At 44.1% G+C, this 16,707-nt stretch overlaps 1 protein-coding gene across 1 annotated transcript in view; it reads left to right on the top strand.

The window, feature by feature from the left end:
* The window catches only part of LOC307237339 (ubiquitin carboxyl-terminal hydrolase 43-like), a gene marked incomplete at both ends in the record, with an annotated part of 97,619 nt that overhangs the window by 47,367 nt on the left and 33,545 nt on the right, over window positions 1–16,707 (top strand). The window contains 3 exons of the mRNA XM_080010052.1: window positions 2,828–2,920; window positions 13,192–13,327; window positions 15,219–15,363. Of these exons, the coding sequence (XP_079866178.1) occupies window positions 2,828–2,920; window positions 13,192–13,327; window positions 15,219–15,363 (374 nt within the window). The remainder of the gene's footprint in view (window positions 1–2,827; window positions 2,921–13,191; window positions 13,328–15,218; window positions 15,364–16,707) is intronic.

Genomic DNA, 16,707 nt, shown 5'->3' with positions numbered 1-16,707 from the left:
TTTATTGCCGTATTGAAGTAATAACCTGCAGCCGCAACTTATCACCGTGCCACGCGAGCACCACAACAGCCTCCGTGCAATTAATAAATAGAAAAAAACAACTTTTATATCAAGCAAGTTTTGTTATTGAAGCCATTAAACTTAATTTAAGTGCGATATTCCAGAGAACACAGCATCTACCCCTGCAGCGCAAAAGCCCGGCTGCCGCAGCAATGCAACCTCCGCTTCGCTGTCTCCCGTCTACCCGTAAACATTTGTTCATAATTTGTGAATAATAAAACATTAATAAAACAATAATAAATACATTTTTGGTTGCAATGTTCATAAAAACATGGTAATAATAATATGGTTATAATAATAAATTGCAATTATTGCATACATCATGCTTTTCATTCCTTAATAAGATAGTACCAGTACTGTAGCCTTATTTTAAAATAAATAATGGTTTGATGGAGGAACAGAAATTTGTCAATTGAGAAAATATTTTATTGTTAATGTGGCTGCCGAGCTGAGAAAGGTTGAGTACCACTGATTTAGTATATGACACAAAACAAAAACCTTCAGTATGACTCTCCAGTATGACGCACCTGGTCATGATAGCTGGTGCCAAAGAGGGCGAGCTCCACCAGGAGCCATTGTCAGCTGGGTTCGCTCAATGGGGCTGTATTCACCTCACCCCCGCCTCCCCCGTCCCTCCCCCCTCGGGGTCCGTCAGGTGCCTTGTTATAAGGAAAACATCATTTCAATAGCTCCTCTCCAGCTCTTAAAGTCCCGTGCTCGGACGCACTGCAAATGTTAAAACCCCGAGGTGGGTTTGTCTGGGGATCGGCGGCGGCGTTTCCTGAGAGAGCGGTGGAAAATACAAGAGGTTAGAGGGAAGAGCCTGTTTTCTTTTTGATTATCTTTATTTATTTATTTATTTATTTATTTAAATATTTTGCTTTTCACGAAAAAAAAATTGATTTGATTATGACTTGTATTTTGCAAGGTTTCTTCAAATGGTAGCCCGCTCCAGTTCCCATTGTACTGTAATCTGGTTTATTACAGAGCTTTGGAAAGGATCAGAGCAAATAGTAAAACAGATCATTGTACAGTGATATATGAACTGACTTTGCGGTTTTATTGATGTTTAAACATTATATTCCCATTTGTTGTGTGAGCGTCTGAGACCTGTGTTGATTTCAGTCACGTACAGAATGTGGAGAGGTGCCATGTTATTACCGTGAGAGTGTTGGTTTCTTGCAGATGTGAAACATACGGCATCAAGGCTCACTTTAAAAAAAGACCGTAAGGGAGCAACATATGCACGTACATCCATTAAAGGTTTATTGAGCTTGAGAAAAAACACACACATATAATCGTATTCAAGATGAGGTCCTATATACAGTTGAAAAAAAAAAAAAAAAGTTCCCTTTGGACTTCTGTGGAAGTGGCCGCATGACTCACATATTAAACAACTTAGCTCAGCGGGTCTCTGAAGCGCGGCGTATTCCCACTGTGAACCCGAGGGACGGAGTGGAATCATGGGAAACCAGAGGAGTGGAAGCCGGCCGCCGCGCGCCTCATGTCTTTGCCTCACGCCCCACTTCGGCGGCGCTGCTTCACCGTGCGTTGGGATCCAGATGGTGGCGGGGTCCCCTCCCGGCGGAGCTCCCGAATCTCTGCGCTCGGGACCCCGTCACAGCGATACCCAGATCATTAGCGGCGCTGGTGCGAGTGATGCAACAAGCCGGAAACTGCCTATCTGCCTCCCCCCCCCTGTTTGTAGCGCCGGTCTCCCCGGGGAGCCTCTCCTGCTACTCCCCCACCGCCCCTCTCTCTACCTCATCCCCTACTCCCTCTCTCTCTCTGCTTCCACTGGTTACATCACTCGCGCGTTCCCGTCTCGGAGGCAGATCCAAGGTGATCGGCGTGGAACCGTGTGTTCATTTTAATGCTCTTCCCTCTCACAAGATTACGCCGTCGTCGTTCCGTCTTCTGCCAGACACCGAGTGAGAGGGGGAGGGATGGCGGTGATTTGAAGTGGGATTGAGGAGTTTAGATTTGGGGCTTTGGGGTTCCCGGTCCTGACTGTGTGGGCTTTGCATCTCCCAGCTCCAAATACATAGAGCTAATTGGAGATGATAAATTCCACATGGGCACAGCTGGGGTGTATGTGTGTGACCCTGTGATGAACTAGACTTAGCCCATGGACTAGGCCTGGTGTGATGGACAAGACTTGGTGTGAGGAACTAGACTTAATCAATGAACTAGACTTAGCGTGATGGACTAGACTTGGTAGAATGGACTAAACTTAGTCCATGGACTAGACTTGGTGTGATGGACAAGACTTGGTGGAATGGACTAGACTTAGTCCATTCTCCCAAGTCTCGTCCATGGACTGGACTTGGTGGGATGGACTAGACTTGGTAGAATGGACTGTCTTAGTCCATGGACTAGACCTGGCATGATGGAAAATACTTAATCAATGGACTAGACTTGGTGTGAATTACAAGACTTGGTGTGATGAACCAGACTTAATCAATGGACTAGACTTAGCGTGATGGACTAGACCTGGTAGAATGGACTACACTTAGTCCATTCTCCCAAGTCTCGTCCATGGACTAGACTTGGTGTGATGGACTAGAGTAGAGATTATTGGTTAATTGAAATGATTCTTCCCAACAGAAATGACTGGATAGATGGATGGATGCATGGCTGGATCGATAGATGATAGACGGATGGATGATGGACGGATAGATGATGGATGGATGGACGTATTTGCATTTGCAGAGTGTGTTTTCTTCGGTCCAGCCCTAATGTATTTTTCTCCACCGCTCCCCACCAGGTCATCCCTGACTTGCCCCCACTGTCTGAAACAGAGCAACACCTTTGACCCTTTCCTCTGCATATCCCTCCCTATCCCCCTACGCCAGACCAGGTGAGTACTCCATTCAGATTCCAGTCAAAACCATTCAATGCAACATTAGACCGCCATACAGCTCAATTCAGCCCCAGTCCAGATCACTCAGTCAGCCTGGCCAGGAAACAAATGTGGTACATTACAAGGAATGTGGTGGCCTTGGCCGCTTTCCCACAGTGGTACAGGAACCAGGGTCTAAATGAGGAACCATTTAGGAAGGCCCACTTAAAAATGAGGAACCATTTCTAGCTGTATTCCAGGCTCTGGCTCTCCATTTTCCTTTATAAAATAACCTCAGCTGTTTACTGGAATTCGGGAATGTCGGTTGATGTCCACCGATTCTCACATCGCTTGCGTTGTTCGACCAGTCGGCGTTAGTCAGTGCTGCAAACTCCTCCCCAAATGGTTCCCCCTTCCCCCAAGTACCACCTCACTTGCGTGGCTTGGCTTGGCTTTCGGAAGGCTGCCGTTTTGATTTAACAAAATGAAATGAACTCAGTAAACACTGGGACGTACCACGAATGCACCACAAATTGCGTGGACACATAAATTAACTTTGATGAGCGTAAGGCTGAACGGGATATTATCATCTTATGAACGGAAAATCAAAAAGAGGGCAGAAAGGGGAGAGGGAAATAACCGTTATGGCCATCAAACCACGACGACCGAGTGATGGTGTCGTTCTTTACCCCGTCTCTTTCTCCCTTCATCACTTTGTCTTTCACTACTCCCCTTCTTTACACCTCTCTCTCACTTAACCTCTGTGCTTCTGAACACACACACACGCACACGCGCGCGCACACACACACAGTGTTATCATTTCACTTTGCCTGCCCTCTACCACGCCCGCGCTCCGGCTTCCTCATTCCTCATGCGCCCAAACTTGTTCCCCGAAACCGAACCTTTACTGTGAATTCAACAACCTAACGTGCTCCACTTATGGTGTTAAAAACCACTAAAACTCTGTCTCATCGGCCGCTGATTAGAGGAAAGTGAGGAGGCGGCGGCGGCGGCAGCTGCTCATTCCAGTCATCGTGTCCAGGATTGTGCTCCATTCATAATGCATCGGACCTGTTTTCACTCTTCACTCTTTACTGCACCGACAAATCTGTGTCAAACCCCCCCCCCCAACCGGCTTTGATTTAAGACCAAAACAGTGTGTGTGTGTGTGTGTGTGTGTGTCTGTGTGTGTGTGTGTCTGTGTGTGTGTGTGTGTGTGTGTCTTGGGTGTTGGCGGGTGACTGTGTGGGGTAATGGCTGAGCTGATGGAACCAAAACAGGTGTTGTGTTTTACACCTTCAGTTGGGGAAAAAAAAAAAAAAAAAACACGAAGCACCATTAATATTTATGAGTTGTGCTGCAAATGGAGGTCGTACGTAAGAAGCAGCGGCAGAGCAAAGGCAGAAAAGAAGAAAGCAGAGCATAGAAGACATCTAAGCAAGTACTGTTTACGTCTGTGTAAGTCTGTCATCTGAAAGTGTACTTCCTATAATCTAGTGTACTTTTTATGTGTTCACAATGTATATGTTAAAATTGTGTTAAATGGAACCACTTAAGTTGTGCTAAGTGTGTCAGGAGGGGTAGGGATCAACTTTTAACACACTTTAAATACTAAAAATATACTTTCAGAGTTGAAAAATATACCTAGCAGTTCTCGATGATGAAAGAATGAATAAAGAGTTGCATTGCAGGTTGAGAAGTTGAACTCCACTTGCAGACTAACTCTGTCCAAGATGCAATGGCACAAATACTCTGTGTTGTATGCCCAGCATGCTGACAGCACAGGTAAAAAAAAAAAAATAAATAAATAAAAAAATGTATATATATATATATACCTATTTTCCACTTGGGTGAGTTTGGCTTTCGCCTGCTAATGATTTAATAAAAGGCACGTTGATTTCAATTTCATACGCAAGGGCAATTCAAAGTGCTTTACATACAGCATGAAGGAAGTTATATTTAGTAGAAAAGAAGAATAAAGTCCATCCACACACTTTTTTTACAAGACTACAACCCGACTATAACCACAGTCGAAGTATTATCTACACACTTAAATAAGAAAATCCCAAAATTGAAAAAACGCACATCGAATAACAGTTGAAACGCTGCAGATGATGCTGGTATCAACAGAGGAGGGGGAGGTTTGGAGGTTTTCAGTCGGGCGGAGCTTCTATCTCTCTCTCTCGCTATCTGCTCCACCCGGGCCCATGTGTCGCTCTGTCCTTCAGCCGAGGCACGACGGTGAATGTGATTAGCGATATTAAACCTAGGACGACCTACACAAGATTATATATACACACACACTCACACACACACACACACACACACACACACACACACACACACACACACACACACACACACACACACACACACACACACACACACACACACACACACACACACACACAAGAGCTTCCAGGTGACCCCCAAAGGTATAGAAGAACCCTTTGAACGAGGTGTAAGAGTGGGTCACAGTGGTAGATTATAATGAAAGCAGGTCTGCGCAGGACGGGTGTTGTCAGCGAGGGCAAGGCGCCGGACGCTTTGTGTATGATATTAGGTCATTGGGCGACAGAACGTCTAAATTGCCCTCGGTGCTTTTTAAGATGCTCAGTGACGAATTCAATGACATGCTGCGGCGCATGTCGCTCTCCTGGTACGTACCGCTTACATTTCACCTCCACCTTCATCGGGAATAAATTAAGTTAACACGCGTCCCCAGTGTTTTACATTTAAATCAAATTCAGGTCACCTTTACCGTACAGGCTCTGAGTTTAGGTCACACTCTGAAAAGTTGACAGGAAAAGTTGACTGACTGTCACAGTTATTTATGACTTTATTTTATGTTATTATGATTTATTGCCTGATCGCATTTATTTGAGAATATTGCAACCTTCGTTTTACACAATGATATGCGTCGGTCAAATTTCCCCTGGGAATTTTGACCCAATGTTAAAAAGGTCGTAATAAATAGAATGTGAATTACAGTTGTTTCCATCAGTTGTGTTGAGGCAAATCAACCCCTAAATGCCTCCCCAAATGTGTATGTTCCACTGAGGTGGATGTGTTTTATTACACACTTACAGGCTTAATACTACAAATAGTGGCATAAATTGGGGGCAGTGGCTCGTGGGCAGTGGTGGAGGTAGAGCGTATAGTCATTGGAAGGTTTGGCGGTTTGATCTCCGGCTCCTGGTAGCGTGCTGAAGTGTCCTTGAGCAAGACACTTTACCCCTAATTGCTCCCCGGGCGCTGCGACGCGGCAGCCCCCTCCCCTGGATGCGTAAAATTCTAGGGTGGGACAAAGAGGACTAATTACCCCCCCGAAAAAAATGAATAAACGATTAAATTGTTGATTGCAATTATCTCTGACAATTAATCACCAATTAAAAGCTTGATGACCGTGGCAGCCCTGCTTCCACCCTTTCTAACCCACTTCCTCATCGCTCAATTTTTCTAATTGGCTTTGAGTGGCGTTCATGCAACTGTGAGCATCCTGTTGAAGTCTCAGAGTGAGTTCCAGATTGCAGTTACTCCCCGGGATGCGACCGTATGATACTGGTGTCAGATATCGGTTGGAAAGGAGGTTAAAACAGAACACTGGTGTCGGAGAACATCCCCCCCACTATAAAAATTCAACATACTTATGTGCTTATATGCTGTAAGCACATAAGCATGTTGTTCTCTGAATGTGTCATCTGTATGTTCTATTGACTGCAAACGAGCAGTCTAGGTCCATACCATTTAGTTAAAATAATGGTTTCAGATCCGTACTCTGTGTATGGACCTATACTTAGTCCTGGCAGTGGAAAAGTGGCAGGATATCGATGGATCCCACACTCCGCTCCCTCCCACAATCTGGCCGCCGCAAATTGTTTTCCCTCCCCCCCTCCCCCGTGCGGATAATGCTCCGAAAGAGTCCCTGCAAGTTCAGCCAACATCCCTTCTAATTTGGGAAATTGTTTGTCAGAGGTTTATCCTGACAAATTGCTTGCCAAAGCGGAAAGCGCTTCGTCATCCGGCCCGTCCGCCTGCCTGACAGGATGAGAAAAAACGGACCTTTTGAGGGTGTCACGCCGAGGGGCTGAAGCAGATGGCTTGTGGAGGGGGAAAAACTCCGTCCGTCCCCGCCTTTTTTTTTTTTTTTTTTAATTTAACAATTTTCTTTTGTTTCGTGGGGAAAAGATCAACCCGCTGTGGGGGTTTCGATCACGTCCACAAGCTCTTAAACACACATTCTCTTGTTATAAAACAATTGCGCCGGGGCTTCCCCCTTCGCATTTACTCTCCATAATAAAAACAAAACGTGCAAACAGCAGTTTCCTGGTGTGAAGCTAAAGAGGGAGAAGTCGGAGCACAGAGAAGTCGAGAAGTAGGAGCACGAATGGAAGTCAGGCGACGGCGGAATAATTTGTGGAATAATTTGGGCCGCAGAGAAACAATTTGAAAGCGCGCTTGAAAAATATGGTCGTCGGTCTCTTTTTGGAACATACGCCCACTTCGTGGCAGCTTTGGGCAAGATGTTTACACCTGCGGCGACCATGTTGTTAGGACTTTCAGAACCCTCATGATGACTTTGAATGGGAGTCCAACAAAGTTGGTTTGGTTGAAATTGGACAACCGGCTTAGGGGGAGATGTCAAAAATAATTGGCCTGATGGGGCGCGCTAGACGCACGGTCAGATTGGTGCTAAATTTTAAATTTAGTCTGTTGGGATCAGTATTCATTAATGGGACGTGTTAAAAATCCTCCTTTCAGCAATGTGACGTGCAACTATAATGAAGTTCCATCTGAGTGGCTGGAATTCATTAAGTGCTTATAAATGACCCACTCTGTGGCGGTAAAGACCCTGTGGGGTGTGGACCGCCACCATTTACACAAACCATCACCATGATGGGCCAAACCATGAGACGAGTCAGGAAGAAGAATAACACAAGGAGAATTATTGAGTTAATATTGAGTTGTTGGGTTTGAAGCCAGGAGTGATCACAGCCCCATAAAGCCATTGAAATCAAGCTTTATTATGGATAAGTGCTTTAATTCTACAACTGTGGTAGATGCAAACAAACCAGCTAATTTGAATAAATTAAGGGCTTTTGATTACTGTTGTGTGCGCTGCCGGTCTGCAAAGACGAGGTTGCGGTGGAACCTTGAGAATTATGAGCGAGTTTGTGTTTGATGATCAGCATCAACCACTGAATCAATGGAGGCACAACGGCGGTAAAACACAGTCTTTTTAAGGCAAAGCTGTTGTTTTTTCGTTTAATTGACTTTGACTTTCTAACTGTTGTTAATGAGTATTATTATTTGTATTATTATTTTTATCAATGATATGTACAATCAGTTTTCTTTGCATAGCACTTTGAAGCGCTGTGCAATATATAGATAGATAGATATGTTTATATCGAGATTGATAGGTAGACGGATGAATGGAAGGATAGGTAGGTAGGTAGGGGGATGGATGGATGGATAGGTAGGTAGGTAGGCGGATGGATGGATGGATGGATGGACGGATGAATGGATGGGCAGTTGGATGGGCAGTTGGATAGGTGGATGGATGGATGGATGGATGGGCAGTTGGATGGATAGGTAGGTAGGTGGATGGATGGATGGATGGATAAGTAGGCAGATGGATGGATGGATGGGCAGGTGGATGGATGGGTAGGTAGGTAGGTAGGTAGAGGATGGATGGATAGGTAGGTAGGTAGGTAGGTAGGTAGGTAGGTAGGTGGATGGATGGATGGATAGGTAGGTAGGTAGATGGATGGATGGATGGATAGATGGGTAGGTGGATGGATGGATGGATAGGTAGGTAGATGGATGGATGGGTGGATAGGTAGGTAGGTAGATGGATGGGTAGGTAGGTAGGTAGATGATGGATGGATAGGTAGGTAGGTAGGTGGATGGATGGATGGATGGATGGATGGGTGGATGGATGGATAGATGGGTAGGTGGATGGATGGATGGATAGGTAGGTAGATGGATGGATGGATAGGTAGGTAGGTAGATGGATAAATACTTTATTCCTCCCCGGGAGATGGTGGTGTTACAGCAGTTCACATCAAAACAATCTGCAATAGTAATAATAAGGTAATAATAATAATAATAATAATATGAAATAAAAATAATAATATAATAAGATCAACAAGGGATGAAAATAATTGTCAATATACAAGGAACCTGAAAAATACAATAAACAGATCTCTGTATCAACAATTCACACTCACAAAATAGATTGTACAGTATATGAATATACAATAAATAAATATAAAAGTTGCATAAAATACAGCGTATTATAAGCAACCAGACACAAAATACATATAAAAAAACGAACCTAAAAAGTAGAGTCGCGCACGCAAGCTTGCATGCACACACACACACACACACACACACACACACACACACACACACACACACACACACACACACACACACAGCCCTGAGAACACAGTGTTAAAGCTCCTTTTTAAAGAGGATGCTTTTGCAGCAGATCTCAGGTCAGCTGGCAGATTTTGTTTTGTTCCAGAGATGGTGACCACAGACCGGTTTTGCCAGATTTAGGGTTTTATTGTTGGAGAGAGAGAGAGAGAGAGAGAGAGAGAGAGAGAGAGAGAGAGAGAGAGGGGGGGGGGGGGGGGGGGGTTCCTAAATAGTTCACACATTCCGTAGGTCATGGAGGTTTTTTTGGGAGATAATTAACTCAGCCTACTGGTGTGCCACAGTCAGGTCTGTCCCATTTCCAACTTTATGCCAACATAAATACGGTTCATTATATACCATTTTATTGTCTTTCGGCTTCACACTCAATATCAGACGTGGCAATGTATGTTCACAACGTTTTAGCGAAGGGTTGATGTTTTAATTCCAATAGAACATCGGTGCTGTTTCAAATCGAGACGGCCCCTGCTCAGGAGTTCAGGAGGTTCGTTTTGCAACAACTTACGTCATTCCAGACTAAATAAAAACGTTTTTCCTTTAATAAATAACTTACTCTTAAGTGTAGTCCAGTCGTGTGTGCCATAAAGGTACCGCCGGTGGGCTGCGAGAGGTCATTGACAACAAATAAATAAAACCTTTTTTAATTTTCAATTTTGCAACTAGGTTTGAAATTATGGTAAAATTATTTATGATTAAATATCTACATTTAAAAAAAGTATTCACAACCAATAAAGCAGAGCCGTGGGCCATGTAAATGACATGTTATTCTGTGGATAAGATTAAGATGTGGACGGATTATTAATTTGCACTGCATTGCCATGGCCACACGTTCACATCAAATTTTTCTGTTTACGAAGTAAGAAATATATAGGGAAATACTTCATATGTCTCATGTGTTGATCGGAGTTGTGATTACATTTTTGGATGGGTCGCGGGAGATTTTATTTGGGTCGCCAAATAAATGTGCAGAATTTCTTCCATAGGCAATCATTCAAGATTGCCGGGGCAAGCACGTAAAGAGTTTAGTCCGTCTGGCGTCAGACACTTTCACGTGGAGCAAGCGGGCCAAACACAAGAGTCCGCTGTCCCCGTCTCTGTCCAGTTCAGCGGCCAACGCTCTTTCAATGTTCCTTTAAATGTATGGAATGGGTGTGATCATGGAAAAGCATGACCTGCCTCGCAAACTCGTTAAATATTATGGATGCACCGATCATGATTTTTCATGGCCGATTCCGATTGCCGATTTTTTGCAAGTCGAGTCGAGTCTATAGTCTTACTCTATAGTCCATAGTTTTAGTCTATAGTCTAGTCTTTAGTCCTGCTCTTTAGTCGAGTAGCCTATGGTTTTACAGTACGCTATAGTCTATGGTCTTACTCTATAGTTTAGTCTATAGTCTTACTCTATAGTATAGTAGTCTGTGGTCTTACTCTATAGTCTTGTCTATAGTCTTACTCTATAGTCCATAGTTTTAGTCTATAGTCTAGTCTTTAGTCTTGCTCTTTAGTCGAGTAGCCTATGGTCTTACAGTACGCTATAGTCTATGGTCTTACTCTATAGTTTAGTCTATAGTCTTACTCTATAGTTCATAGTCTTACTCTATAGTCTAGTACTCTATAGTCTTATTCTAGTAGTCTATTGTATTACAGTACTCTATAGTCTACGGTCTTACTATAGTCTAGTAATCTATGGTCTTACTCAATAGTTCAGTAGTCTATGGTCTTTCTCTATATTCTAGTCTATAGTCTTATTTTACTGTATATTCTAGTAGTCTAAAGTCTTACTCGATAGAGTAGTCTTATGCTATAATCTAGTAGTCTATGGTCTTACTCTATAGTATAGCAGTCTATAGTCTTGTCTGGTCATCTATAGTTTTACTCTATAGTCTAGTCTATAGTTTTACTCTATAGTCTACGATATTCAGAATAATGCATTCATCGTATTTTTCTTCTTCAAAATGAATGTGGAAAATTTCAGTGAAATGTCGGCTCGAGATTGTAAATTACCACCGGAAGTGTATCTCTAAGTTTAAATGGTGTGAAACCACTACAGAGTTTTTAAGGGGCTGACTGACCAGAAATGGGCTGTTTACAGTGAGGTGTGGCTCCGAAGTTCAGACCACAGCAAGAGGGTTAAATAAAGGATGATTTAAAGTATTGAAATACTGAAATTCTGCAAAGTACCAGGAGCCAGTGGAGAGATCTGATGCTTCTAATCCTCCTGGGTAGAAGTCAGGTGGCCGGCGTCCCACAGTCAAAAGCAAAAGTAAATAAAGATTTTGCTGACTCTCCCTGTGACACCGGTCCAGACCTTGTAAAATTGGAGGCTCTTATATAAAAACCTCTTTGTTTGTTGTGTACGCTCTGCTCGACCGTGCAGGGCGCCGTGATACTGCAGAAGATCCAGAGTGTAGGTCATCCGCAGTGCACGCAGCAGGGAGGCAGGGGGTGTGTGTGTCTCCTTGCCGCTGTCTGTCCTCTGCAGCGCACCTGTCATTAAACCTGCTCTCTGACATCACCATCTTCATCTCCCTCCCCACCCCGCTCCGCTTGTATTTTCCTCGATTATCTTGTTGTTGTTTTTCTTAAAAAAAAGATTTGCGATCTTGTCCTGTCAATGGAAACATGTTGTTCTGAGGATCATATTTGTTTCTAAACGCGTATAAAGCATTTGTAGCTTCTGTTTTGGAAGGGAAGTGAGAACTCACCTTCTTTTACATGTGTGTATATATATATGCCTATATAGATGTACATATATAGGTGAACAGTATATATGCATCTATAGATGTGTGTGCGCATATGTATAGATGTGGAAAACACTCTACGTTTGTTTGCACCAACGTCATTTACCTGAATTTCCCTTCATGTCGTTTTCAGTACATTACATCGTACTTTACACGTACTGTATGTGTGAACTACAGCAGTAAAATACCATTAGCAAAAGAACGTCAGTAATATGGGGAAGCCCTGAAAGGCAAGCAAGAAAATTATTAACTGTGTACAAATTCTAAGTTTTGCACTAATTTACACATAAAAACAATGCAGCTCCATGCAAAAACACTTTTGGGCTTTAAATCAGTAAAAATCACAATTTGAAAAATAAATAAATAAATAAACAGTGTCGTAGACAATAGAGGAACTACCAGTCTTCAAAGTGAGACTCCAAATGGGACTCTTTAAATAACTCTCTCGGTTTTGATCTGTTGATTATCCTGAGTTTGGTTTTGACTCAATATCTACAGAATATGGATTATATCCCAGTGCTGCACACTCCAAATTAAGAAGATGAGAATCTATCATTTCCTCATCCTTCTTTGGCCATTTTTTTTTACTTTTTTTTTTTCTTTTTTAGATCCATCCCCCTGAGACTGATTACAAATTATCCAAAGTAAATTTTTGCTTTTGCCATCGTGTCTTCTATCATATGATACAAGACCAAATTTCAAAGAAAACACTCCGCACATCGCTCCGCCTCCCAGTGCCTGCTTCAGCCCGTCTGTCCTGGATTCTCCCCAAAAAAAGTCCCTCAGCGTGCTGTGGTTTGAAAGCAGCCGTCATGTCCCCGCACCTTCCCCCTGTGTCAGCGCCGTCTCCGACGAGGTCAAAGCCGAGCGCTTCCCGACGCCCCTGCTTTTAAAAATGCAACAGAGATTCCATTATTTCTCGCACATTGAAAGGAAAAGAAAAAAAAAATAGCCCCCTAATGATCTATTATTAATACTAAAATTGTGTTGAATTATTCAGGGGAGGCTTCTTATGTCCCTTGACGGTCAGTGTCCCCTGAATGTTTTTGTCTTTTTGCTCTCTCTCTCTCTCTCTCTCTCTCTGTCTCTCTCCATCCATCCATCCAGGCCCCTGAGTGTGACGCTGGTGTTCAGCACCAAGGGACAGCGCTACCTGCGGGTGGGCCTAGCCGTCCCCCTGTTCGGGCCCCTGTCCTGCCTCCGGAGGATGGTGGCCGACCAGGGCAACATCTCCCCCGACCAGGTGAGCACATTTTGAATTTAGGGAGTGGCACTTGCTCTGGGGCTCTCAAGATCTATTTATTTGAGTGTCTGAGGCCCTGTCCACACGTAGTCTACGGATATTTCTGAAAACGTTGTATTTTCTTTGCGTTTTGGCTTGCGTTAGGTTCTCACAGAATTTTATCCGAGGACCAATACAAATGTATGTAACCGCCTTGCCAAACGTGTATTATTCCACTTGAAACCCTCCTCTGTGGCCACTCTTATATGCCTTCTCCTTTTTCATAAAAAGCCGTCTGACTTTGGCCGTGAACCAGGGGCCTGTCGTTGTTAGAACGCGCCCCGGTGCGTGTCGGTATACAGCTGTCCTCGCAGAGGCTGATATATGACATCACAGCGTCTGTGTCGTCCAGGCTGTGATTGGCGGTTTTGAACATGTCCAAGTCTGCGCGGTCCGGGCGCTCATGCAGATCCTCCACTGCTTTGCTTTCCTCTGCTCCACTTCTTAGTTCTCTTTGCAACAGTTTGACTTTCAGCCGTAGCTGGCTACAGTTGGTAAATAGCTTCAAAGATTAGAAAGATTTATTCATCACATACATACAAACATACATACATACATACATTTGCCATATACAGCACACAGTGAAATGCTTTTTTTGCTAACTCAAGAGACTGTGCTGGGCATAGAACAAATTGGAAAAATAAGACATATATATTTTTTATAGGAATAACATTTGATAAAAAATACAAATCATTTATGAAAAAAATACCAGACCAACAGAAACTATATATACAGTATATACATATATATATATAATAAATATCAAGGAATATAAAATGTGTGCTACTATTTCAGCAATGAGGTGAACGCAGTGTTCATGAGGTGAGTCGTTTGGGTCAGAGTTGAGTGTCGTCTTACGTCTGAAGGGAAGAAGCTCTTTCTGAGTGTCTCTGTTCTGGTCTTGTGTCTGCGGAGGCGTCGGCCTGACCGCAGCCACTGGAGCAGTTCATGGTTGGGATGGTGGGGATCCCATATAATCCTCTTAGCCCTAGTCCTGCACCGCCTGGTATTATTCCTGCAGGGGGGTGAGTGTCCTCCTGGCGGTACACTCAGCCCAACATACCGCCGTGTAAAACGTTTTTTGTTTTTTTTTTACTAACTCCTCCGACAGATTTAGAAGGATGTGGACAAAAATTTGGACCAGAGCATGCGCGGACTGCCTCGAATACAAATCTTATTAATTCGTGTCTGTGGGTTCGATGGTTTCTGAGTGCGAGGGACTTTGACCAGGGATAATGGCTCGAAGAATCACTCAAACGATAGGGTTGGGGCAGGACCCATAATAATATACTGTAGCTGCCCGAACGACATCGACCTGGATCCCCTAACGCATTTGTTCAGCTCCCAACCGCTCCTAAATTCTGCTGGAGATAGCAGTAGTTGATAAAGCGCTTTGACTCCTCCTAAAAGTGGCGCCGACATTTGCTTCACCCTGGTGGTAGTTGGCACACATTTCGTACTTGGTACAGGCTCTGCTGCTGGAGCAGAGCTAAAGATTTCGACCCCGCCCCCTTGACTCCTCAGCCAGATAAATGTGAGAAACGGGGGATTTGTAGATTTCCTTCCTTCCTGACCTTATCGCGCGCGCCTCGGAGTTTGGATTTACGCCCGCTCACGCCCGCCCCCCGAATAACTGCAGAAAGGCATTCATCTGGAGGGGGAGTTTAGCAAAGATAATAGCACGGGGAGGGCGGCGCTCCATCACCGAGGTTCAGGAGTTCACCTTCACAGAGCCATGAGATTTATAACGGAGCCGTGATTCCCTCCTCTTTTCACATTGCGATCTCTCCCCGTGTGTGTGTGTGTGTGTGTGTGTGTGTGTGTGTGTGTGTGTGCGTGCGCGTGCGCGCAGGTCATCCTGACAGAGATCTACTCCACGGGGTTCCAACGCTCCTTCTTCGACGAGGAGGAGCTGACGAGCGTCGCCGAGAACGACGTCGTCTACGCCTTCCAGGCTCCGCCCCTCTACATCAGGGGGGGCTCGGCCAGAATCTCAGGTGAGATGAGATCATTTGAAGCAGGGGGCTCAAACTACAGGCCCAGGGGCCGCAACCGGCCCGCGAGACAATTAATTGTGGCCCCTCTACATGGTGATAATAATGATAAATCTGGCCCGCGAATAATTTTTATTTATTCAATTGTTTTTTTCGAATCACAAAAGCTTGATTAATCCACACAAATGTTCTTAATGTTTTCAAAATACGAACCGTAATTGACTAGATCGTAACGGAGCGATTTCTCACATAATTACGAGGACGTACACTGACGGATGGGAGAAAAAGCAATGAAAGAAGCAGGCCGGTCTTCCCTTGAAGTTCAACACGGCCCCCCAAGAAGAAGGCAACCTGGCCGGTGGCCCCCCAGGTCACTTGAGTTTGAGACCACTGATTTAAAGTGATGTGAGATGAAATAAGATAAGGCATTATTAGGTCATCCCACTCAGGTAACAGCTCTGACACCAATTTGAGATAATGCGTAGCCATAAACTCATGACCTGCAGTCACAACTATCGGTGTAATTCGACATCCATGATGAATTGGTTGAAGTTGTAATAAGGATACTGATTATTTAGGAATTGAACAAATAACATTTGTTTCTATACAGTTAATGTTTTTCTTTTTCCCCATTAATAATTAATCCATAAAAATCTGACCTTTATGTCAGGTTAAGGTTTATTTGTGTCGCACATTTAAAACACAAGGGCAGTTGAAAGTGCTTTAAAAAGGCATAACAGACATTATAGAAAATGAAATCCCAATTAAAGCATGGAAATAAAAAGCCAAAAGCAGCTAAGAAAGACATGATGCAACCACAAATATCAATTAAAGAAACAGTGCGTGCGTGCGTGCGTGCGTGCGTGCGTGCGTGCGTGCGTACGTGCGTGCGTGCGTGCGTGCGTGCGTGCGTGCGTGCGTGCGTGCGTGCGTGCGTGTATAAAACCTGGAGATTGTGAGCTCTCACCAGAGCCGGTTCTTGGTTCACTCTCAGTGGCTAAATGTTAGATGAAACCTTCCACCGTGGATCGTGTCCTCAGGCTCATGAAACCGTATGGGAAGTGTTTGTGGGATTAGCATTGAATCTGTTTCCTGTTGAGACCCTTGTTCGCTGATTGCCCCGGCAGACGCAAAGTCAATACGTCTTGCGGTTCATTTAAGGGAGGGGAGAAAAGGTTCTGCTGGAAAGTGGAAACTGAGAGGGGAAACCCTGACGGTGCGCTGAGCTCACTTCCTCGTTCCGATCCCTTTTAACGTTCACTTCCTACATCGGGGTTTTCCAAACTTTTTTTTCTCAAAAAGAGCCAAACCTTTCATCGCGATGAATTGTCCTCACGTTCAGTGACG

The sequence above is a fragment of the Zeus faber genome (genome assembly GCF_960531495.2).
Source record: "Zeus faber genome assembly, chromosome: 11".
Classification (NCBI taxonomy): domain Eukaryota; kingdom Metazoa; phylum Chordata; class Actinopteri; order Zeiformes; family Zeidae; genus Zeus; species Zeus faber.
The sequence above is the reverse complement of the archived record's forward strand: the minus strand, read 5'-3'. Positions and strand labels throughout refer to the sequence as shown.